This window comes from Calypte anna, chromosome 4A (genome assembly GCF_003957555.1).
Source record: "Calypte anna isolate BGI_N300 chromosome 4A, bCalAnn1_v1.p, whole genome shotgun sequence".
Lineage (NCBI taxonomy): Eukaryota > Metazoa > Chordata > Aves > Apodiformes > Trochilidae > Calypte > Calypte anna.
In genome coordinates this window covers 16756911-16780221 of record NC_044248.1, presented here as the reverse complement: position 1 = coordinate 16780221, position 23311 = coordinate 16756911, and the positions used below count along the sequence as shown (strand labels likewise).

General features: G+C 46.7%; 3 protein-coding genes across 4 annotated transcripts in view; all 3 read right to left on the bottom strand.

Moving 5' to 3' along the window:
* Positions 1-268: 268 nt before the first annotated feature.
* ZAR1 (zygote arrest 1) lies at positions 269-1674 on the bottom strand. The gene is made up of 5 exons (XM_030450024.1): positions 1084-1674; positions 931-972; positions 687-779; positions 539-613; positions 269-468 (listed from the first exon to the last, which is right to left on the bottom strand). Exons 1-5 carry the CDS (start codon positions 1669-1671, stop codon positions 325-327), a joined length of 942 nt encoding a protein of 313 aa, XP_030305884.1. The 5' UTR covers positions 1672-1674; the 3' UTR covers positions 269-324.
* A 269-nt stretch (positions 1675-1943) lies between these two features.
* On the bottom strand, positions 1944-4509 carry SLC10A4 (solute carrier family 10 member 4). The gene is made up of 3 exons (XM_030449957.1): positions 4124-4509; positions 3627-3837; positions 1944-2907 (listed from the first exon to the last, which is right to left on the bottom strand). The coding sequence occupies exons 1-3, from the start codon at positions 4507-4509 to the stop codon at positions 2392-2394; spliced, it is 1113 nt and encodes a 370-aa protein (XP_030305817.1). The 3' UTR covers positions 1944-2391.
* Positions 4510-20365: 15856 nt separating this feature from the next.
* The window catches only part of SLAIN2 (SLAIN motif family member 2), a 33543-nt gene continuing 30597 nt past the window's right edge, over positions 20366-23311 (bottom strand). For both annotated transcript variants that reach the window (XM_030449789.1, XM_008491819.2), the window contains one exon: positions 20366-23019. In XM_030449789.1, coding sequence (XP_030305649.1) covers positions 22953-23019 — 67 coding nt within the window. In that variant the 3' untranslated portion in view covers positions 20366-22952. The remainder of the gene's footprint in view (positions 23020-23311) is intronic.

The window sequence follows — 23311 nt, the reverse complement described above, 5'->3', positions numbered from 1 at the left end:
CAGTAACAAACATCCTTTCCCACATGAGATTCCACAAGGGCCTGAGTTGGCTGCAGCCATGACCATCACCAATTTACAGAAGTGTGAGCTTCTCCCCTATGCAAGTTAATGTAAGTTACAACACACACCATTTGAGTTAGGTACAAACCCACCTGATCATTTGAGCGTGCTTTGCAATATGTTTATTTGCATACTTCCCTAGCTACACCTCCCCAAGTACCTTCAATCAACAACAAAAAAGTCCGCCCTACTTGCAGTTTTCTAGAAGAGTCCTAAAACAAAACAAAACAAAAAAACAACCAAAAAATCAACACCCCACCCCACTCAGATGATGTATTTGAAACTGAATGTGCTATCGCAGGAGAGGCGTTTCCCTTTGCATCTCCCACAGAGGTCCTGGCGGTGGGGCCTCTTGGGGTCCACGTGGCGCATCTTCACCGTGCAGCTGCACCTCGTCTGCTTGCAGCTCTGGGGGAGAAGCCAGCGGTCGGCGGGGGCGGCCCGGGACAGGCCGCGGCGGGGCAGGGAAGTCCCTTACCTGGCAGGTGATGTCCTCCACGCGGTACGGGTTGTAGGACTTCTGGCAGGTTCGGCAGAACTGCCGGAAATAGACCTGGGGAGGAGGCTGGGGTCAGCGGGACGACGGCGGCGGGCGGGAGGGCGGCGATGGGATGATCCGACCCTACCTTGTTGGTGCCCTGGACGCACCAGACGTAGGCACTCTCCCAGCGGATGTTGCAGTCCTTGCAGTGGTAGTAGCCGTACTTCTGCTCCAGGAACTGCTGGGGACAAGCGTTACTCGACGGGGCGGGTGCCTCCCTGGCCCCGCTCCGCTCCCTCCCGGCCGCCCCTCACCTGGAAGCGCAGACGTGTCTTGCCCGCCACCGGCTCCCGCTTTTGCGGGGCGGCCGGTGGCTCTGGCGGCTCTGCCTGCGCTGCCGGCACCGCTTCCGCCACCACCGCCTCCTCCTCCTCCTCCCGGCTCTCCTGTGGCCCCGTAGCCGGCGGCTCCGGGGTGGCGGTCAGGCGCTGCCCCAGGGGCTCGGGGCCGACCTCGGGGGGCTGCTCCCAGCTCGCCCGCACGGCTGCCGCCTCCGCCTCTCGCTGCTCCCGCACGGCAGCCGGCTCCTCCTCGACGGCTACCACCGTCGCCTCCTCCTGCTGCGGCCTTCGCTCCGGCTCCGCTCCCGGCTCCTCTAGGAAGGCGGTAAGTCTGCGGGAAGCCATGGGCGAGTACACGGCGATGGTACGGGGGAATCGCACGGCGCGGGTGCTGGTGGTGGCGGGGCTGCCCTGCTCCTGCTCCCGCTCCGGCGCCTCTCGGGGCCGCGGGGCGGCTGGGGGGCCGGGAGAGCGGCGGCGCAGCAGTGTACGGGGCCCCAGGGAGCACTGCACCGAGGCGTCCTGCCGCGGGTTGACCTGGACGCCCACCTCCTTGGTGTTAGCCTTGCGGAGCCGCGGCGTCAGATTGGGGTTGACCTGAGAGAGGATGGCCCTCAGCTGCGCTCGCTGGTAGTTGTCGAAGTACTCGGCGGCCGTCGCCGCCTCCCCGTAGCCCGAGAAGTAGCCGCTGCCCCGCGGCCGCCAGCCGCCCGCCGCCCCCCCCTTGCCCTTGGGCGGTGGGTAGCGATAGGCGTAGGGGTGGTAGGCAGCGTACAGGTAGCTCTCCATCGCCTCCTCCGCCATCACACCGGACCCAAAGAAGCCACCCTGGGGGGGCGGCCTTAAATACCCCCAGCGCCGGGGCGGGACCGGGGCCGGGTTTCCCCCGCCCCCGCCGGGCTCCGGCCTTGGCGGCCCCTTCCCATCCCTCCCTGGGCTGGCGCCTCAGGCAGGGCATTCCCACCCCTCACCGCCACAGCAGAGTTCCACTGGTGAACCAAGCAGCGCGGCCCTTATTACCCCCGCGGGATTAATCAGCGGGGAACACGGGTTTGGTTCAGCTTTGCCATGTATTTGTGGTGAAAACAACAAGCACAATGCCTTTACAGCGGGTGGGAGGCACGGAGATAATGCGCGAGAAAGATGGTTTGTCTGCCCGTGGGTCTGCACTAGCGCAGCGCAGCATTGGCTTTGCCTCTGCAAAATGCTGCTCTGCCTCCCGGTACCCATTCCTGCTGCACTCCGGTGGGCAGGAGCCTCCTCGCATGAAGATGTAGGGTTACTGGCTTGTGTTGCAATGATACTTCCTCCCTGCTTTTTAAAATTTCTTTCATATGTATTTTTGAGGAAATACGAGTGTCACAGTAATAAACACACATCACCTTGTACAATGGAAGCAGCTGGAGAAATGATGGGAGGCTGGGCAGCTCCACTTGCGCAGAGGTGAGTGTGGCCCTAGCCTGGTGGCAAGCACATCACACAACCCTCAGTGTCTCCTCCTTTTCTTGCCTAAAGTGCTGTCTGAGTCGGCTCCATCTGAATGGAGTTGTGCTCCTCCACGGTCACTGTGCCATACGAAGTATCAGGCACCTCCTCTTCCTTCAGTTTCTTGTAGGAAATATCCGTGTCTTCCTCCTCACCGAGCGTATCTTGCTTATAGCGGTCTCTCCCGTACATCTTGTACGCCAGCACAAAGAGTCCCGCTTCTGCTGACTGAAACAGCGCGTAGAGCAAGGGAAACATGTACATGCTCCCTATCAGCTCTGGGGGGAAGGTGAGTTTTAGGATGGCGGTGCAGAGCTGGACGTTTTGGCACCCTGTTTCCAAAGACACCGTTCTCCTGCAGTGTGGGGGCATTTTAAAGACCGTGGCTAAGCCATATCCCAAGGCATACCCTGCTAGAGGCATCAGCACTGCAATGGTGTAGACAGACGCAGGAATATGTGCCAGCAGATCTGGGCCCAGCATGGTCCCAGTCAGGATGAACAGGATCACCAGAGTCACCAAGAGGGACCATAGGGAAATCTGGCAACAGATACAGACATTGATAAATAGCACAGGGTTTATTAGTTTAAAAGAATGATCATAGCAGGTAGATGATTGATCGACTCTAAATTGCAGACCATGGTTGTGCTTCCCTTACAGGGTTTGTCCCTGGCTCAGGACTTTGGTGGTGGTTGATCATATGCCAGGATAGGAAGGAGCTGAGATCACCCTCCATCATTTTGCTTTGGGGTGATTTGCTGGGAAACTAGAGAGACAGGGCTTGTACCTCTCTTTCCCTTTTGTAATTAAGCTAATTTGTTTGCATGTTTTAAGAAAATGCCGCCTTGCCTGTGGGTTGGTTTTGCAGTCCCTGGGTGTAGTGGGAGCAAAGTGAGAGCAGGCTGCCAGGGAATGCCTCTGCTCCAAGGCCCTGGAAGCTTTCTGGAATGCAGTGCTGCACTGCCCTTCTTCCCGTGCTCTGGGGGGTACCCTGCCCTTCTCACTTTCCGTCTCTGTGCTGCCATTTTATGTCAAGACTATCTGTATCCTTATATCCCACCCAAGGAGGGGAATATGCCTGTGTGAAGCTACCATCGGTTTGAAGGGACTGGAAAGGTTCCTGCAGCCCCACAACTCATTCCCCTCCCAGACGGTGCCGGAGCTGCCCTCATGGACCCGCTGTCAAAGCTCCCATCCCCGGTCATCCTCCCCAGCACAGCTGCCCCCTCAGCCACCCCCGTTCCCGGGGCCATGCCTACCTTCACCAGGAGGTCTGCAGCACGGGGGTGCCGGTATCGGATGAGCACCCCCAGGCCGATGGGCAGCAGGGTGCTGCCCAGCGTCAGGCTCACCGCCCCCAGGGGCAGCAGCTGCACCAGGGCCGTGTTGATCCAGTGACGGCTGTAGACCCAGAGGCAGAGGGGCATCAGGAAGAGGGCCAGCAGTGTAGAGGAGGCCGTCATGATAATGCTGCGCCGGAGGAAACAAAGAGACACCGGGTCACCGCCCGCCCGGCCGAGGGACAGCCCCGGGAAACCGCAACCTCCTTGGGAAGGGGGCTCTGCAGCCGGCCGGTCGATTCTGACAGCAAGAACATCCCCGCATCCCTGCCCTGGAGAGGCAGGAGAGCGAGGCTGGGGGTTTCCAGCCGCGTCCGTCCTGGCACCACCGCCAGTGAGTGCCCAGCAATCCCTCCCCATGCCCCGGGACCGCCGCAGCCTCCCCCGGCTGGCTGAGGGGGAGGGGGAGCTCCTACCTGAGGTTCATATCCCCGTCGACGAGCACCGACATGAGGTTGGAGAGGTTGCCCCCTGGACAGCAGCCGCAGATGAGCACAGCCACGGCCGCCACCTCGTCCAGGGCGAAGATGAGGGCGAGGAGGAAGGCCAGCAGCGGCATGGCCACGAACTGCCCTAGCAGCGCCAGCAGCAGCCCCACGGGCCGGCGCAGCTGCTGGCCTAGCTGCCCCAGCTCCACGGCGCAGCCCAGCCCCAGCATGGTCACGCAGAGCGCCAGCCCCACCAGCACGCTCAAGCCCTGGCTGAGGGAGCGGTCCCCGAAAGCCTCGCCGCCCCCAGCCAGCGACCCGCCGTCGGGGCCGCCGTCCTCCGCCGCCACCGGAGGCTGCGCCGAGCCGGCCATGGGCTGCGCTGGCCCCGGGAGCCGCCGGCTCCGCGCCGAGACCCGGGAAGAGACAGCGGGCGGCGGGGGGCTGTCAATGAAGGATGCGGCGGTGGCTCGCCTCGGCGGCCGGCGGAGCCCGCATCCCGGTCCGGCTCATCCCGGCTGGGCGCTGCCGATGTGACGCGCTCACCTCGCTGCGCTCCGGCAGTCTGCAGCCGTCCCCGGCCCCACGCGAGGCCACCCCTGCCGTGGGCGGTGTCTCGGTGCCTCCCCGACGGCAGCAGCGCCCGGCCCCCAGCGCCGCCCGGCCCTGGCGGGGGGAAGCGCAGGCGGGAGCTCATTGCCGGTGCCCCGCGTCCCCGGTGTCACCACCGGCACCCCACGTCTGGAGCCGGGACAGCCGCCTGCGTCTTCGCTTTTCCGACAGAGGAACTGTGGGGTCGGGGGATTTACTTCGGCGTCAATGTCAAAAAGGCAATCAGCGTCGCCATGTCACCCGGTGCGGGTTGTAGATATCCGAGCTCGTTCCCCCACACGGCAAATTGTAGACCGCTGCAGGAAGGGGTGAGGAAGGATGGAAAGCTCTTTTAGGAGTTCAGAGAGGCACCACTTTCTGCTGGTGGGGTCCCAGAAGTTTGTGAAGAGAGGTGATAACTTTCTAGAGCAGTCGATGCAGATGGAGGAAGCAGACAAGCTTGCAGGCACACAAGCATTGAAATCAGGGTAAGAAATGTCCATCCATTAAAAATCCCATCCAAAAGGGATTATAGGGGGTTATATTTATGTTTCCCCTGTTTCACACCTTTCATTTAATAATTGTGTTCCTTCAAAAGCAAAATACTCTTTGGGATGCCAGGCTGGCTCAGAAGGGCAGGAGCTCCCAGAAGAGGAGGGCAGCCTCCCAGAACAGGGTGCACATTGGTGACTGTGCACTTGGCACTGCTACTGGATGTGTCTCTGGATCATAACTGTCTCTTCTGCTTTGACCCAGAGCATTCAGAGGGTTCACAGCCACTGCTTCACATCACTGCTCCTGGGTGGGAGTAGTTGTCGCATCAGGTAGCATCCCTAGAGGCTGCCCCTTGGCTTACAGCCAAGCCTCCTGTTTTGCTCAGGTCACAGCTCAAGGAGGATGCACAAATTTAAGGAAAGAGCCCATGGAAGCTGCTCTGACCATCTGCTTCCTTAAGCTCTGTCATAGAGCAAGTTTCACAGAAATTAATATGGGTAAAATTTTAGGCTGCCACAGGGATTGAGTAGAAATTATTGGTGACTTAAGAAAAAAAGATTATTTGCTTATTACAACTTTAATTTGTACTTGGGGCACAGGTGACAGAGGAATTGCAAGTATATCAAGTGACAAAACCTTGAGGATGGCAACTTTGCCAAAATGAATCTGTTTAATATTGTTCTGCCTGTGCTTGTTTCCTTGTCATTAACTTGAGGAGAGCACAGGGGACATGAGTTACCAGAGCTGAACAACAAAACAGGATCCAGATTGCTTTAGTTTGTTCATATTTTTGGTCTCTGTCTGATGCTAGGCTAGGGGAACATGGGTTCTGCTTGGCAGACAGAATCCTCTGGACTTAATTTTCAGGTCTGCATATTCCCTGCAGTGCATTTATTGTGCTCCCTAAAGTCTTACTCATGCTGTATCATACCTCATCCTTCATGTAGCCAGTATTTGGCTTCCCATGTAAAAAGGTCATTTGCTTATCATACCCTCCATGCTTTGTAAGTAATGCCCACTCAGTGTCCCTGTGGCAGGGATCTCAGTGTGGGTAAGGCCAGGCAGGGCTGGTTGTGCAGAGCACAGGGCAGCTGCTTATCCAGCAGGTGTGAAGGGTGTGGGCCCTGTTTTATCTCCAAATGCCACTCCCCAGATTCTCCACTAGAACTGGGCTGGTCATGGGAAGATATTTTTTGTGTCATAAGATATAACACATAGGCAGTTAGAGGAGGAGTTCAGTAAAAGTAGATACAGTGCAGCAGATATGTCCTGTTTCAGAGCCTACCCAATCATCTTAAACTTCAGTTGCAAGAGGCACAGAACTGTGGCATTTCTAATGGGAAATTGTTGTGAATGCATCATAAAAAAATCAAGACCTTGTGAGACTTTTCTTAAAATTTATGAGCTGAAATTCGAATTTAACTCTTTATTTAAACAAGAGCAGTACCACTGCCAGGTCTGAACCCAGCTTTGTTAATTGCCCATCCAGTGAATAGTGTCACCCTGGTCAGCACCCAGCATGACTCCACACCCAGTGTGTAGGGTGAAAAAATGTTATATCTGCTGCTAAGCATGGTTCTTTTCTCTTTAACTTACTGCAGACTTTCCCAATATGTCATAGTTAAAGTACACTCTGGAGTCTGGAGTGATGCTAAATAGTTTTGCAGCATCTGGCTGTCAGGCTGCCGGCTCACATGTAGTGCACACCACTGTGTATCTAAATCAATGACTAATTCCTGCTCTGTTTTCCTTTGTAGAGGGCAGGAGGAAGCATGCTGCCTGCCCTGCTATTACTGGAAGCAACAGATGACTATTCAAGTATAAAAAGACTTGGCAAATAAAACTAACCATATATCATTCTCTAATTATTCCTCGTTAGTTCTGGGGAAAAAATGGGTGAGAGGATAAGAGAGGATAAGAGATAGCTAGAGTAAGAAGGGTGAGGGAAAGAACTAATTGAAAATGGTTTTGTTGTCATTTGTAACTTTTGTTACATTATTTTTAGGCCGTGTCTGGTCTCCATAGGAGAGCACCTTGATATATAAACAGGTCTGGAGTAGCACAGAACCATAGAATGTCAGGTTGGAAGGGACAACCTTCTTGTCCAACCCTTCTAGGTAATACTATAGTTTATATGAGATGTCTCAGCACCTTGTTGAGCTGAGACTTAAAACTTTACTAAGTGGGGAAATCCACCACTTCCTCTGGGAGACCATTCCAGTGTCTGACTGTCCTCAGAGTGAAAAATTGACCTCTTGTGTGCAATTGGAATCCCCTTAGGAGCAACTCGTGCCCATTGCCCCTTGTCTTGTCCATGTGACTCCTTGTAAACAGGGAGTCTCCATCTTTTTTGTAGCCACCTTTTAAGTATTAGTACATTGGAACAAGGTCTACCCTAAGCCTTCTCTTCTCAAGGCTGAAGAGAAGCTGTCCTTCAATCACTAGGGACTTTGTTTGCTCTTGTATTACATGCATTTCTGTGCCTTCCCTTTATTTAACTGGAAACAAAGGAGAAAAATAGAGGGTAGGCTGGTATGTAATATTGACAGTGCTGGAAGAAATGAGCAGTGACCTTGCTCCAGCACGTTGTGTGGAGATGTTGTTTCAATCACTTGCCTCTCCTGCCAGAGACTAAAAGCATCTGGCACAGCCCAGGATTACGACAAAATTGCAACCATAGCATATATGTAATGAGGTCCCTTCAGTGTCCTCCAAGGGACATTGCTGTGGGGGTCGTGTGCTGTGCTGAACTTGGGGCAACAAGAGGAGATTCTGTGGGTGCCACGGGCAGGAAGGGTTGGTTTGCAAACCCCGGGTAAATCACAGGCTTGGACTTGGAAGCCTGAATCCTGACTGCCTTGTGCTCCAGTTCATGAGCACTGCGTGAAGGGAAGGTGATGGGGTGAGAAAGCAAGGGGCAGGCACCTCTTTTTTCAGGCTTCCCATTTCAGCTCAGTCTCCCTGTCACTCCCCGCTCCTCCCGCCCCAGCTCGTTGCGTGCTGTGCCCGGGGCAGCGGGGGAGATGCTGCGGGACGGCGTCAGCCCCGCATCAGCCCCGCCTTGCCTCCCGGGGCCGTGCCGGCTGATCCGCGGAGCTCCGCCGGGTGTTTGCAGAGGAAGAGAGGCCCCGGAGGGTGGTCCTGGAGGGGGAAAGCTTTAGGTCACTGCCTTTAAGCCATGGTGCTACTGAAAAGGCTGGGATGAAATACCGGCTGTGAAAGTAATGTTCAGACAAGACCTAGCAGGTGTGGTTTCTGGTTTTAATGGGACATATAATCTCTTTGCTTTATACTTTTCTTGCTATGCATCTAGGTTATGAGTAGAAACAAAAATAAAATTTTAAGACTTCACTGAATAGGAATTGGAAGATAATTGTGCTATGTGTGAGATATTGGTGGTTTTGCTTGTTACCCATGGTTGTTTTTCCTGGGAAGGATGCATTTGCTGAAAGAGGTTCCTCTCTGGTCCCTGGCTCTTGCTGTCTCTCTCAAGAGCAGCTGCATAGCACAGACTTTGGACTTTTGTCTCTCCCAGCCTATATCCTATACCCAACCTTCTCTGAGCCACTTACTACAAGATCTTACCATTCATAGCTTTTTTTTTCTTTTTTCTTTTTTTCTTTTTTCAATTTTTTGGGAGCTGGCTCACTAACTAGGCAAGAAAATACATTTTTAAAAATAAGATTATGCATTGAGACCTGAGCCATGAAATTGTTCGTAAGAGACCTACCCAGCCAGGCATGGAGGGGCTGCCTTGGTGAGGATGTGCTGATCGATCTATGTTGCTCCTGCCCCAAACTGCTTGTGTTTCACACAGAGTGCAGTTGGACCATGCAGGTGGAGAACACACAAGAGCTGTGGGTTTCCCATTAGTTCACTGCTCCTGCAGCTGCCTGTGGAGCAGAAGGGCTGGGACAGATCTGCCTTCCCTGCCTCAGCCTTCTCTGATACTCTTCAGCCTGGCCCCATTGCAGCCCTGCCATGCTTCAACCCAGGCTTTCTTTTTCTTGAACTCCCCTCTGTACTGTCCTTAACATGGCACTGTGGCTCAATCCTGCATGGTAAATTTCCAGAATAATCAGCATCTTTTACCCCATGGCCAGCAGCCTCAACCACCCCAAGGGTTTGAATTTCAGGGTGGGAAAAATTAGATTCGTCTCTTCCTCCCCTCCTCGGTGGTGGTGATCACTGCACCCCTGTTGTCTGCTCCAAAGAGAGGATCCCACTGAATCAGCTCTCCCTTTCCTCTTGGCCCCAGTGGCAAAGGCACCCAGGCACTCTGCTCCTCCTTGCACTGTGTCTGCCTCTCCTCTTCCCTGCTGCTGCCTTCGTGATTTCTCTGTTCATGGGAGCCCTCTCCCCTTTTCCCTCTGATTCCTCTTCCAAATTATCCCTGTTTCAGTCAAGCTCTACTCCATATTTATGCCTCCGTTGGGAGCAGTGGTCTGCAACTCCCAGGCTCTATGATTTCATTAAATTGGAGTGGTTTGGAAGGGAAACAGCAAAAGCCTCATTACTCAGCTTCACCGACTCCTTTGTGTCCCTGCTATCTGCTCAGTCCCTCCGAGAGGCAGAGGGTAGATCCTGTCACTGAAGCTCTGGGTTAGGAGTCAAGGGCAGAAATCATTTTAATAAAACCCTCCCATTATACTTGGTGTTCCTCCGTATTTATTTTTAAGATGTCTGAAGACCATTAATCAACAAGTAAGTGCATCACAACTCAGGTCTCAATGTTCCAATAATTCATAATTAGAACAAAGTGTTTAAGGCTGCGTGATCTGCCTTTTAAAAATGAGATGGAGATCTTTGCCAACCATCCCATTACAAAAAGGCTTCTGGTCCATGACAGGCAATAAAATCAGGGGATCTAATTGAAGAATAATTTGGTAAATTGATTGCTGACTGTCATTCCTTGAGGCGGTTGTACCCCTACAACTGTAAAACCGTTATGAACAGCAATTTTTTCTTTAAGGAATTAAAAATGTGAGATACTTTTACCCATATTCAAATAAGAAATAATTCCGCCTCAGACTCTGTTCCCTTCTGTTGCCATTTGATCTTTTTCCTGGAGTTGGAGTATTGTCAGGATTAAGATGAAAAATCATAATAAAATAAATGACCTGATGACTAATGCATGCTTTGATCCAGAAGAGCCAAAATTAGCATCCTGTCCAGGCAGCCAGGGACAGGAGGTGAGATGAGGCTACCTCTGAAGCCATGGCATGCAGTTTTTACAGTCAGATGGTATATTCTGCACACAGGTCTCCGGTGGACAGACAGCCTGGGTGGTACTTTAGAGACAGGAGCATCTTGAATGTGTCAGCCCTGATCAACCTCCCCGTGAGTGCTGGTAACAGCCTGTTCAGCATCTGCAGGAGCAAGGGGAAGGTATGGGGGGACCCTCATGGCTGGGGGGGGGACAGCTGTATCATTGAGGCCACAGTAAAAAAAAATGGGATGTTCAGAACCTGGTGATTGATGGGGCTTTGGGATGTGTGTTCAGTTGCAGGCCCAGATCCAGCTGGGTTTATTGGCTTCCATTGCTCAGAGAGGCTCCCAGCTCCTTCTTAATTTCCTTTGCAGAAACCTGGTCAGGGATAGGGATGTAAATCAAGGAGGTAATATGAAGATAGATCAGACAAAAATGGTTGTCTGCCTACAAAATCTATTTTCCTGGGCTTTGCAAAAAAATTCCAGAGTAAATCCAAGTAAATGACACTGAGACTGTATTGTCCCACAGAATAGCTTAAATGTCAAAAAAAAAGCAGAAATAAATTTAATAATACCTACAAGAATATTTGCTTTATAGAGTGCTCATTTAATTGGAACAGACACCCCAAAGACAAATTACATTCCTCTCCCTCCCAAGCTTTCTCCATATTAAAAGGGATGTTAATGGTGAGCCCCCTGGGAGAGATAAGAGCTTTGATGTTCTGTCACAGGTTATGCAAAAAAAATCTTCCCACTCAGTTGTGATCAAGTGTATCACTGCTTCAAAGGTTCCTGGATGTGGGCTGCTTCGTGTTACAAACTGCAAATGCAGGGTAAAAATGCTTCTTGTCCTGCTGCCAAATTTTTATTGAATAATAAAAATTATGATCAGAAATGCTGATCCACAAATAAGCAAAATAGGTGCACTATTACCTAAATTGATTCTGAAGCTGTCTACAAAGAAGTCTCAAATGGGAAGAAACAAATCTCAAATACAGTAGTAATCTCTTAATACCTGTCTTAGTTAATACTGTATATTAATCCCATGGAAATAGCCTTGACACACTGTGTTATGTGGTCTTTTAAATCCATGATATATTAGGACATTTTTTAATAACCTAGAGAATCTTTTGTATTTTGAACCTATTGTATCAGTAGAACTTGCGTGTCGGGAAAGATGTGCTCTGGGCTTTGTATACCTCTTAGTTTAGCAGGAAGACAAAAGCATGAATGTCATCATCAACAAGATCTTGTATTTCCTTTGTGGAAATGCTGAGTATGAAGATAGGAGGATATTTTTTCCTGCCTGAGGTGTCAACTCTACCACTAGTTGAAAGTCTCTTTTTTGCTGGGGCCTCATCTTTAAAAATGATGCAAATGGTGTGCTTGAGTTTGGAAAATTTACCTTAGAGTGAAGGGCTGGTGATCTGGATCCAAGATGAAACTATTGGAAGACTTGACCACAGTCTCTAATTACTTGTTTGTGGAAAAGATTGCAAGTAGTAGAAAAGAGCCTTTTTTTGTACTAGTGGGGAAATGCACAAGTGAATCCAAAGTTTCATGGTGGAAAGAAGGCAGATTTAGAGGGGAAAGAAGCAATAGGACTTGGATGGGGAGGGCATTGGATGGAAGGGTGAGTGTGGGCCAACTTTCCATCAGTTGTTTTTTGGATGCAAGTGGGAGATGTTCTTGGTGGGGTGCAAGATATGTATATATATATATATCATATATATCTTATATACTTATATATCTTTTATATATATATATATATATATATGCATACACTATGATATACCACAACCTGGCTGCAATCCAAGTATCTGTGTTGAAGAGGAGGCTGGGTGAGAATTTTTATGGTAAAATCAAAGCTATAAACAAATGTAATCTAATATAATATTTCAGTAATCTTGGTGCTTCTATGCTGTTTCTAAGATATGCTAACTTTTCAATTAAATGCAATTTCAGTATATCTTTACAGAACTATTGGGCTAAACCTGTACCTAAATGGCCACTTTAAGGTCTCCTTACTTTTGCTCGGTCTGTGATATCAGAAAGCAAAAGAAGTGGTGTTAAATATATTTTAGTGTATTAAATACAGAACATTTGTTACATATGTACTTTTTAACATAGAATTTGAAACACATTTTACCCATATATATATATATATATATATATAGGGTAATGTGTAGTTAGCCTGAATGCTGAATAATTATCAGAAGGGCAGTCTTGCTGCCAAAGTTGATACAAACCAGGACCCTGAGAGTGGCTGCCCAAGGAGGTGTGTGAGGTTTCAGGGCTCGGTGTCTCCATGCAGGTGTGTGCAGTTCTGTGCAGTAATCCCAGGCTCTGAAGGGAAGGCCCCCAAAACAAACCCTGCTCATAACCCTCCAGAAAGGGAACTCTGTGCAGGACAGAATTCTGGGATGGAGAGGCAAATAATGGAATTAACACTTTCCATGGAAATACAGCAGCTCTTTCTGCCAAAGCATTTTGGTTCAAACTGACACCAGGAGGCCCAAGTAAAAATGAGTCCTGGCCTGGTAGGTGCTAGGCTGAACCAGCCAGGGAGGGGTTTGTGTCCTTCTCCATTCCCCAAAGACCTTGTTATCAATGCAAAGATTGAGGATCTTTACATTATCTTGCTCACATGCAGCTGCAGAGGTAATACCCTGAGATTAATTAATTTACTTAAGATCACACTGGAAATAGTGGCAAAGCCACACGCTGGTGACAAGTGCACTGAGCTCCAGCAGGGGATAAGCACGTATAGTGTGATCCCTTCATCACAAAAAAACTCAGTTTCTACAGCTGTTAAACATCCACACAATTGATTTTTACTTGCAGTTTCTTGAAGTATTTGAGCTGCATTGCTGAGACCCTCCATGGGATGTGTTGGGAGCCACGAGCAGCCCTTGCAGTCCCTGCAGGTGGGTAGGAATTCTGCTCCCAGAGGGGATGTTTTGCTGCTCTCCATCAAGCTGCAGTAACCAAGCAGGGGGATTTCATTGCCAGGGCTTCTGTAAACCCTTTAATTCAGTGGTAGAGCAACGATGTCCAAGCACTTTTACCCCTTCAGAAGGAGAGGCAGCCTCGCAGCTCAACCTGCTGCATTTCAGCAATCACCTCTATCATCCCAGTCCTTTCCTTTTCAAATTAAAGAGATTTTTTTGATAACCTGTACTAGACAATGAAAGCTATCCAAGAAATAAGGGGCAGATTTTAGAAAAACATTAAGTAACAAAAAAATTCAATTTTAAGGGCATACTGAGCAGGCAAGCAATGTTACCCAGCATTAACACACCAAATGCAAATTCATTTGTGCAAAAATGCAGGTTACATACAGCTGAGCTCTGTCCTGTGGATGTCATGGGTCAGATTCCCAACTCTGAAAGCCCTGAGGAGCCAGGCTGCAGAGGAGCAGAGTCTGGCCCATCCTCCCCATTGCTCCCCAGAGCTGTAACAGGCTCAGCTGGCAGGCTCTGGTGTTGCCCTGGGGCTGGTGCGGTCTCCCTGTGACACAGGCTCCTGCCCCATGAATTTCACAGCCAGGTTGCTGCTGGTGGGAGTTGTTGGGTCATTGCTACACTTGGGTTGCTCAGAGGAGCTGCTCTGCTCCCAGCAGCTGCATTAACCTGCCGTGGAGTGGAGACAGAGGTGTATGGTTTGTGAATCCATGACAGCTGTGAGGAGCCCACTACAAACCTCTTTACATCCTGCGTGATTTTTTTTTCAAAGTGACAATAAGCAGTGTGAGTTGTGCCAGCAGCATGACCATGTAGTGACTACGAGTTTTCTTTCAAGGGGAGGAATGCTACTCTACTACATATTCACACCTAAACCTCCAGAAATGTAGGCCGGAGATTAGGTATAAATTGGTATTCATCCTAGAATTTACATGTAGATTACACTGTCCTCCTGAGGTGGTGCCATGTGCTGCTTCTCATTTAGCTGGAAAAACCCAGACCACTGGGAAAGTGTTTCTCTGACATTTCAGGATGGCTTAAATCCACCTGGCACTGAGTAAAAAGTCTAACAGGGATCTTTCAGACATGGTGATATGTATGAAAAATAGAAAGCCCTATTCCATAAAATCAAGAAAACAAGATTAAAATTTCAAAACTGGCATTGGAGCAGCCATCGATAACCTGGGGTGCAGCCTGGCATCTGTCAGAATGAGAGGTGATGCCCGGGAAAGATAAGATGGATTTTGTGTCTTCTCTTCTAGAATAAGTCACGTGCCTGTATCAGAGGTGTGGGTTGGTGGTTTTTTGTTTTGTTTTTCTTAATGGCCAGCTGACTGCAGATCTATCACCCCTGAGCGTGGGGCTTTCTTGGTATAAATGCAGATCTTAAATTCATTCAGGACCTTACAGATAATTTTGCATGAGTTCAGGACAATACAGCGAACAGAAGCTGAACTATACCAAACTTTGGCCTGAAAAACAGAGAGAAAGCAAGTCCTCCCTCTAGTGTCTGGAGAGTCCTGGGAAGGAAACAATGAGAGCTCAAAAAGAAAACCCTGTGCTATCTGTGAGTGGGGAAAAAAAGTACAAAATACAGTAGAGTAGAAGGGTTAAAAAGAGTGTATAAAGGGGCTATAAATGTAACCTACCTGTTGTTTTGAATTTTGAAACAGGATTCCTGGTTGGCAGATTTTAGTGATTTGCTGTGGTAATAATGTTATTTAATATCTTTGTAATAGGGAGGTTGCAGAAGGTTGGAACATGCTGATAGATAGGATCTGCAAATGGAGAATAAAAGTAAACTGAAAGACTTTGGGGTGGGGGGGGCACAGAAAATGTGGTTGAAGAGTGTGAGATATGGGCTGGGCCAAGGCCCTGCAGAGGGTTTGTGGTTCAAGCCCCATAGCGAGAACTGATTATTTTTTGGTCTTTAGTTTCATCATTGAAACACTTGACCCAGGGAAAGAAGCCCTGAGCTGGGGTGGCACCGGTGGGAAAACAGGAGGTGGAATTCAGCAGAGCCTATTATGAAGTAGCAAGCCTTGAGCAGGAGCTTGCAAAGTGTTTTTTAAAAGTTTTGCGTTTCTTGCTTCACTATGGGGCAGGAAGGCTGGCACTGATGGGCAGAGGGGTGCAAGGGGCATTATTTTGCTGCCCTGGAAAAATTTGCCTGTGGAGATAAATCATAACAGTGAGAAGCTCACCAGATACTGATTGATCCCTGTAATCTGTAAGCAGCCTGAATTTGCACGCCCTTAGCAGAGCCTGGTGTTATAAAAAGCTGCTTTGCTGCTGAAGGAGCTGGGCTTGGGTGCTCCACCAGACCCATGGCTTGAAGCAGGTCCCTTTTAGTTCTCCCACAGCATTCTGTATTTGGGCAACACCATTCCTTCTGACTGACCCTCAGCCTGTGTGAATGGCTGCAGAAATACAGTAGCTAAATCTTTGTTGATTTTTTTTTTCTTCTTAAGGGAAAAGAAAAATCCCTCTGCTCTGACATTTACAATAGACATTATCTGCTCCCTGACATTTGGGCATATAAACAGAGGTCGACTGAATTTCTGCTCTTAACTTATCCCCCTGTATCAGACAAAATCTGAACTGACTGACTGGTTCTTTCTCTAAATAGCAGCACACCTGCCCCTTGCTCCCAGGTTATGCAGAGCAGTGCTTATTTCAGTGGTGACAAACTCATCCACAATAGGCAGGCACCATCAGAAGCGTACGGCAGATCAGGGAACTGAAGGAGGGTCTTCTCTCACCCTGTTGTGCACCATCATGTTTGGGTTTTTTTTTTTTGATCCCACAGGTATTCAGGAGGGGTGTGTGCACTGCACCAACAGTGCTGGTTCTGCACCAGCACCTGAGAGTAGTGCCTGATGTACTGCAGCCTCAGCAGGGAGTTCTGGGGTAGGGGCTGTGACTGTGCTGCCTGTATGTGCAGGGGCATCCTGGGGCTCAGGAGCTGCTGGTTCCTGCCAGCAAAGCTGGGCATGGATGGAGGGGGCTGCCCCAGGCTGCTTTCCTGAGGCTGTGACAGTGGTGACACCACATTGCTGTCACCTACATCCAGGTGGATGGTAAAAGGACGAGAATCAGGACAGGGGTTTATTACCTCCTTTGAAGACAAGTCAGTTGAAACAGCATGAACAGTGGTTTAATGCATCTGCATTAGCCCAGTGGGGAATGGATGCCTGGAAGCATTAGAGCCTTGCTCTGAGCTCAGTGGTTGAGTAAGTAAATGTGGGGGTAAATGGATGACTGTAGAGCAGAGAAATCTGAGGTTAACACAGGAGCTGAGGCATGAAGATCCTTTCCTTTTCAAAATGGTAGCATGTCCTTCAATAAAATTTTATTTCTAATGGAGAGTGACAAAGACGTATTTAAGATGGTACAAGATATTCCTGTCCCACTGATCTTCACTAAGGCAAAAAGCTCTGCTTGAAGAAGACTGATTATATCACATTCCTTTAACTGGGCATGCAGCAGGTTCAGTCAGCCAGCAGTGCAGCTGCCCTTATACTCCCTTCTGAACAAGATGCAAACCAAACACCTTGTGAGCCACAGCCTGGTCCAGCATCACAGCATTTGGGCACCGGTGTGACACAGTGAAAGCAGCAACAGCAGCTGTGAAATGATGTGGCAGAATTAACCTGCTGAGTGAGGGAGGTGTGGAAGGATCAGTCAGGGAATGGGTTGTACAGATTTGTTTGCTAACAGTGTCAGAAGGGAAGCAGAAAATTTGTGAGGGGTGCCTTGAGACGCACGCAGGAGACTGCCAGAGAGTAAAGTGCTGTGGTTACAGCAGGCACAGCTATTCCAGCCCAGCAGCCTGCCTCTGTTCCTGGCCAAGGTGGGATGAGGACAGGGAAGGCCCAGCATGCCCAGCCCCCTGACCATATTCCCACAGCCCCCCCAGCATCTTACAGCCCAGATGGTTTTTGTTCACCTTTGTGGCTTTAAGCAGCTAAGGCCACGCAGTCCCCCATCAAGTCACAGCTGACCTACTCCCATATTAATAAAACATCTTTTCCTCTTGGGCCAGACAGAGAAGGGGATCACCACAGGATGTGAGTGTTCTTATTCACCCTCCTGTTACTAAACAGAGCGTTTTCATGTGAAAACCCCTCAAACTCTAATGTGGACCACTTCAATGTTTTGAAGACATTAACTGTCCTTACAGGGAGAAACTAGAATTGCTCTATGTGTGCCCTCTCCTTGAAAGCCAAAAAGCAAGTTTATATAGAAACCAGCAGAGAAGTATACCAGGTGACTCATTTCACCAACTACCTCTAGCAAAAAAACAAACAAACAAACAAACAAAAAAAACAAACAAACAAAAAAAAAACCAAAAAAACCAACCAAACAAACAAAAAAAAAAACAACCAAGAAATGCTGGTGTTTTCAGAAATGGGTTACCATTCACTTGAGAAATGATTCAATTAATTTCAGATTTATCAAAGGACATAGCTGTAAGAAAGCTTGAAAAAAAAAATTACACTAAGCATCTCCCATATTGACTGTGAAGTTGAGTTGGCCTGTGTGGCAGGTGTTCCCCTGGTTCTTCTTACAGCCCTGCTGCTGAAGGAAGGTGGATGCTGGTTTCAGGCTGCTTAAGACACAAGCTGGGGGCATGGGGAGCAGCTTGTTTGACATCAGACCAAGTTGTTTGTACAAGCTCTCTCAGAGCAGGGCTGTGAAAATCTGAAATTTTGGCTAAAGTCTCAAGAAAATAATAGCAAAGAGAATGGAAAAGAACAGAAGAATCCAGGCATGTTGAGCATGATAACCAGAAGCCAAGTAACACACAGAGTCACCTTTTCACAAGGAAGGCAAGCACCATTCTTCCGAACATGCTCATCTTTGAACCTCACTTGACAACAGAAGTCAGCTTTCGGGTGTAATTTAACAGAAGCAGAAGCCTAAACACTCTGGGGGAGAAGGCATCACATGTCCTCTTATCTTTGAAAAGTATTAAAATACTTTTTCAGAGGAAGATGCACATACATGATTACCTCTATGCTGATGATAGTAATTAAGCTTACAACAGAAGTATCCTTTGGTTAGCCTTAGGACTTGTGAAAGATACAAGTCACTCAGTTGAGTCTCAGCTGAGAGTCCCACACTGCACAGAGAATCTCCAGCTTTCCAAACTCATAGTTTTTTACTTTTTTTCCAATTTGCTATTTGTAGTAGGTGTGAATGATGCACTAAGCTGCTGGTAAGCAGTAATTTTAGCTACCCCTTCCTTTAATCCCACTGAAGATCTGTAAACTAATTTAATTGCTCCAGTTACATTTTGTGTCCTGTAAGTGCTTAAATATAGTCACAAGAGAGTTCATCATTTAGTGGAGAGGACACTGATAAGTGTCAAAAATACCAGCAAAATACATTATAAAACAATCCTGTGGAACTGACTTTACTGGAACCTGCTTCTTTCAGGTCTTTAACTCTGAGCAGAGAGCACCTTCAGTACTGTGAAGCTGTGTGTAAAACAGATGCTCCAGAGAGCCCCTGAATCCCAGCCTCATCTTCCTGAAACAAAACGACTGTAGATTGACTGCCTGTAGGTGTCAGCTTCCTCCTGCAGAAGGGACAGGAAGCAAGTTGAGAGCAGAGCAGGTGGGAGGTTTATTTGTTGGGTTTTTTTGGTTGGTTGTCTTATTTTTGTGTGTTTCCTTAAATCAAAGCAACCATCACAATAAGAAACAATCCCAAACTAAAGGCACATTGCTGTGGTACTTGTTTCCCCCATTTTTCCAAGGAATATTTCTATTAAAAGATCAGCTCTAAGTAATCAAAACTGGATGCTCTGCAGCCACTCCAGGACTTCAGCAGCATAAGCAGCTTCAACCTTTTGTGTCCTTCACTTATTTTTCCTACAACATTGCATCTGGACTCCTAGAGGGTAACACACTATTGAATAAAACATGACCTAGGACTTCTATGCAAAAAGCAAAGCAGCTGTCATGTGTGCCCTCAAAATAATACTGCTTCTACAGTTCTCTATCTTGAGTCTTGCAATGTGATGTTGCTAATTATAAACAATAGTTTAATATAGAAGTTTGTTATGGAAACCTACTAAAAGAGACATGGGAGAGGCTATTAATTGCCTGTGATTTTGACACTGCTCTACTTTCCTGAAAAGGTGTGAGGCAAATGGCACTTGATTGAAGAACTAAAAAGCAATGAGGGAAGGGGTTAGTGCATCACATTTTAGAATAAGTAGGTGTGAAGCCAGCTCTACGTAAGTAGGTCACAGCTAACTAGTGGGAAACATTTTAATCTAATGTCTTAATTACAAAATATTATGTTGGAATAAAAAAGTGAGCCTTACAGGTTATATTTTGTTAAACAGATTTAATATTAAGTGGCCAACAAATACAAGAAAACCTAGATTAACTTTATTAAAACCAGTTTAAGAAAAAGATGGCAGTCACATTACTATTGCATACGTTGCTTTGTAGAAAACAGCAGATTACAGGAAGTTACCAAGTTCAAATATGTGAGCCTAGAGATAGAGGCATTCACATATGAGCTAAAAAAAGGTGTCCTTAATTCAAAGGCTTACTTACACTTTTACATTGCTCAATTTTCTACATAAATTCCAGAATTTTCAAAATGAAAAAATTGTCCCATGTGGGGGTTTGAAGTGAACGGGAATTGCTCACTTCAAATTGCTCTGATTGAAAAAAATCAGAATAGTTCTTCCACACAAATCTGAACTATGCATTATCCTTCCAGACCAGAGGCACAACCTGTACCTCAGTCTGTCAACTAAAACACAGATTTCACCCAAATACATCATTGTACTCAACTGATGAATTAGAGGGCAGAGGCTGATGTTGGTAACTTCTGGGAAAGTGAATACAATTATTGAAAGCAACCCAACCAACCAAAAAAGCCCTAAACCAACACTTCTCTGAATTTTTAAAAACAATTTTTAATAAAAATAATGATCCAGGAAGGATTTTGTGGTAAGAATATTTTATATATTTTTTTTACACTTTTAACAATTACAAAAACATTCAAACACAAAAAAAAATTAAATAACTTTGGAAACAGAACAAGTCTTTCTGCCTACACACATACAACAATTCCAAGCTGTTGGCACAAAAAGTAATCCACATTCATAAAACCCTTACTACTATATCAAACATAAGTTAAGTAAATCATAGGCACTAGTTTATCAAATCCATATTTCCACACTTCTGTAGTAAATCTCTAAACACAGAGCCCCGTGATTTCCTGATATCAATAAACTGGTAATGCACAAAGGCTTTCTAGTAAACAGAGTCTGTTTTTTCAGGAAGTAATTTGCTGTATTTCAGGGGAGAACAGCAGAGAAAAGAACCCTTATAAAACTTAAGCTGAATTTACCCAAGTGATGAATTACTTAACTGAAGGAAACACACAACAGTTTGATGCATCCATGGTAACCCACCCAGTTTTGCAATCTAAACTGATTATCAAAATTTAAAAGTCAATCAAGTGTTTGATAAAATCTGCCAATTAAAATTCACCTTTTCCAATGAAGACTGCAGCACTGCTTTGTAAAATGTTGAAATGTTAAAACTCAGGCACTAGTGAGTATACATGCATCCAATCTAGTCCTCTCTTTTTTGCTTAACAGGGACATGAGATCCTGACACCCATTATCTGTGCCAGCAAACGACACAATGCAAGGTAAGTGGTATGTACAGGTCTCCTGGTGCAAGGCAGTTTCTTTGCCCCTGCTGAACTCTTACTGAATTACAGTATATTTGATACCCCGGCTTCAAAGTCTCAGCACAGATCTTGGTCTGAAGCATGAAGTCATTCATCAACCCAAAATTTGCTTGAGTAATCAGAGCTGCAAATTAGTCTCCACTCCTTCCTATTTGGCTTCTTCCAAGTCAAGTAGCATTGCATGGCTTTTCATCCAGAAATAAATGTTAATGTTGGCCTGAAATTCAAGTGCCAGAATTTCAGGGTTAGTTATCTCCTAGTGGTGGGAGTCAAAACACACCAGCAGTTCCAAACTCAGATAATTGTGGGGTTGAAAGCTACCTACCATCCATTCCAACTTCTAGTGTTTGTCAGTTGTTGCACAAAGGATACCATTCACATTCATCAACTGTACATCCAAAATAGTGAAAAAGCTTCAAACAAAACCTTTTCCATTTCACTAGTCCCACCCAATACAACTTTAATTACAAATGTTTGCATGATGTCTTCCAAAACATAAAACAATGGTTCAAATGCTAGATAGATGATTGAGTTGTTCTGAGCAAAATGTGACAAAGTCAGAGCCACCAGAGGAATTTAATAGTTTGTAAACAGACAGAGCAGGTTTTATAGTCTGTTACCAGTAATGTAAGATAAACATATGTAAGGCAAAGTACATATTTAAACACACTTATATGGGCAATATCTTCTGTAAAAATATTTACAATTTAAAATAAACCAATCTAAGAAATGGATGAAAGTAAAAAAATAGGATACAGAAAACTGCCTCATACCATGGAACATCACCTAAATGAATATCATTTGGCATCAAGAGTCAACTCATTACCTTAAAATTTGTATGTAACAAGTGCATAGTTGTGTTTCCTTCTCCTTATCAATCAGCATTTACAGTTGCTCCAGGCTGCAAGCATAGTGGTATGGTATCAGAACAAAATAACATTACAAGTTGCTCTTTCCTTTGTAAGGATACCTGCTATAAAAAAAAGTTTTCCCCAAATAGTGAGCCATGTGTTAAAAATGTGGCTACAATAGCAAAGGCCATCTTTCCTGAGCCAGGAACTTTAAGGTTAGAAAGATTGTACAACTGATAGTAAGCCCTTTTGGCAATCAAACATGTAAGAGCATGATAAATCAACATCGGAAAGATGCAAGCTACACTATTGCATTTGTGTGTTTCTGCTACATTCAAACTTTTAATGTTAATAAAAGCCATGGCTACTACTTACTGTTCAGCCTAATCCCCCAGAGTAACTTCTGATTCTTTCTGAAGGACGCACGTACCACTTTCTCCAGTGAGAATCTCTTACAATGGTTAAAAGCTATGTTTCACTAGCACTGCAGCAGTCTGCAATCAGAATATTAGCTCTGATTCCAGTAGTCTTCTTTCCATAGCACATATTCACCAATTTTTCTGCTTAATTAAAACAGGCTGAAAATGAAATTTTGGACAATGTAAGTTGACTGTTACACTTGCCTTTTTTTTCAAGATGGGCATTTCTTTGGCATTCGTTAGGTTTTTGCCCAGACATTGGCCACTGTCATAAATGCTCATATTGATACATTTTTAGCAAGCAAGAAGAAAACCAACAAAACAGAACTGAGAGTGATTTAATGTAGAAGTGATTGTATGATCACCAAACATCTGATGTTAGATGTCATTAAAGTGCTGCTTTATAATCTCTGCCAGTTTGTGCTAATTAGAGACAGAGAGGTTTGGAATTTTAACAAATCCCAAAAGTCATATCTGAACAGTTTGTATAATGAAGCTGTCTTTTAGCCTGGTGAGAAAGCATCCATGAGCACTGGAACTTTGCATTAAGCTTTGCAGTTCAGTAGCAGCCATCTTTCCAACTCTCATCTTTCACGTTGCCATAGGTTTTGGGAGTGGGCAATGATCTAAAATAAAAATGAGATATTTTTCAGTTTCATGCTTAACTGATGAAGTCTCCAACTACAATACACAAGAATGTAAACATTTTATAAATAATCAAAATACCATTTTACTTCACTGCAGTACAGCCTACCTAACATAAAACCCAAAGTATTTTCAGTTTCAGACTCTGTGTTGCATCTTGGCAATTACCTCATCAGAAAAACATTTGCATAGACAGAAAATATTTTGCTATTAAATTCAGTGAGAATACAAACTTATCCTGCTGCCATCTAAACCAGACCATTTTTCCCTAGT

Bases quoted from the DNA above. Each gene is read 5' to 3' on its own strand.
- ZAR1 (XM_030450024.1), bottom strand. From the start codon at position 1,671: ATGGAGAGCTACCTGTACGCTGCCTACCACCCCTACGCCTATCGCTAC. The intron at 780-930 runs GCAGAGCCGCCA...TGTCCCCAGCAG, and splicing joins AAGCGGTGCCGGCAGCGCAG to TTCCTGGAGCAGAAGTACGG. The intron at 469-538 runs GTAAGGGACTTC...CTTCTCCCCCAG, and splicing joins TGGAGGACATCACCTGCCAG to AGCTGCAAGCAGACGAGGTG.
- SLC10A4 (XM_030449957.1), bottom strand. From the start codon at position 4,509: ATGGCCGGCTCGGCGCAGCCTCCGGTGGCGGCGGAGGACGGCGGCCCC. The intron at 3,838-4,123 runs GTAGGAGCTCCC...CCTCCGGCGCAG, and splicing joins GACGGGGATATGAACCTCAG to CATTATCATGACGGCCTCCT. The intron at 2,908-3,626 runs GTAGGCATGGCC...ATCTGTTGCCAG, and splicing joins CTGCAGACCTCCTGGTGAAG to ATTTCCCTATGGTCCCTCTT.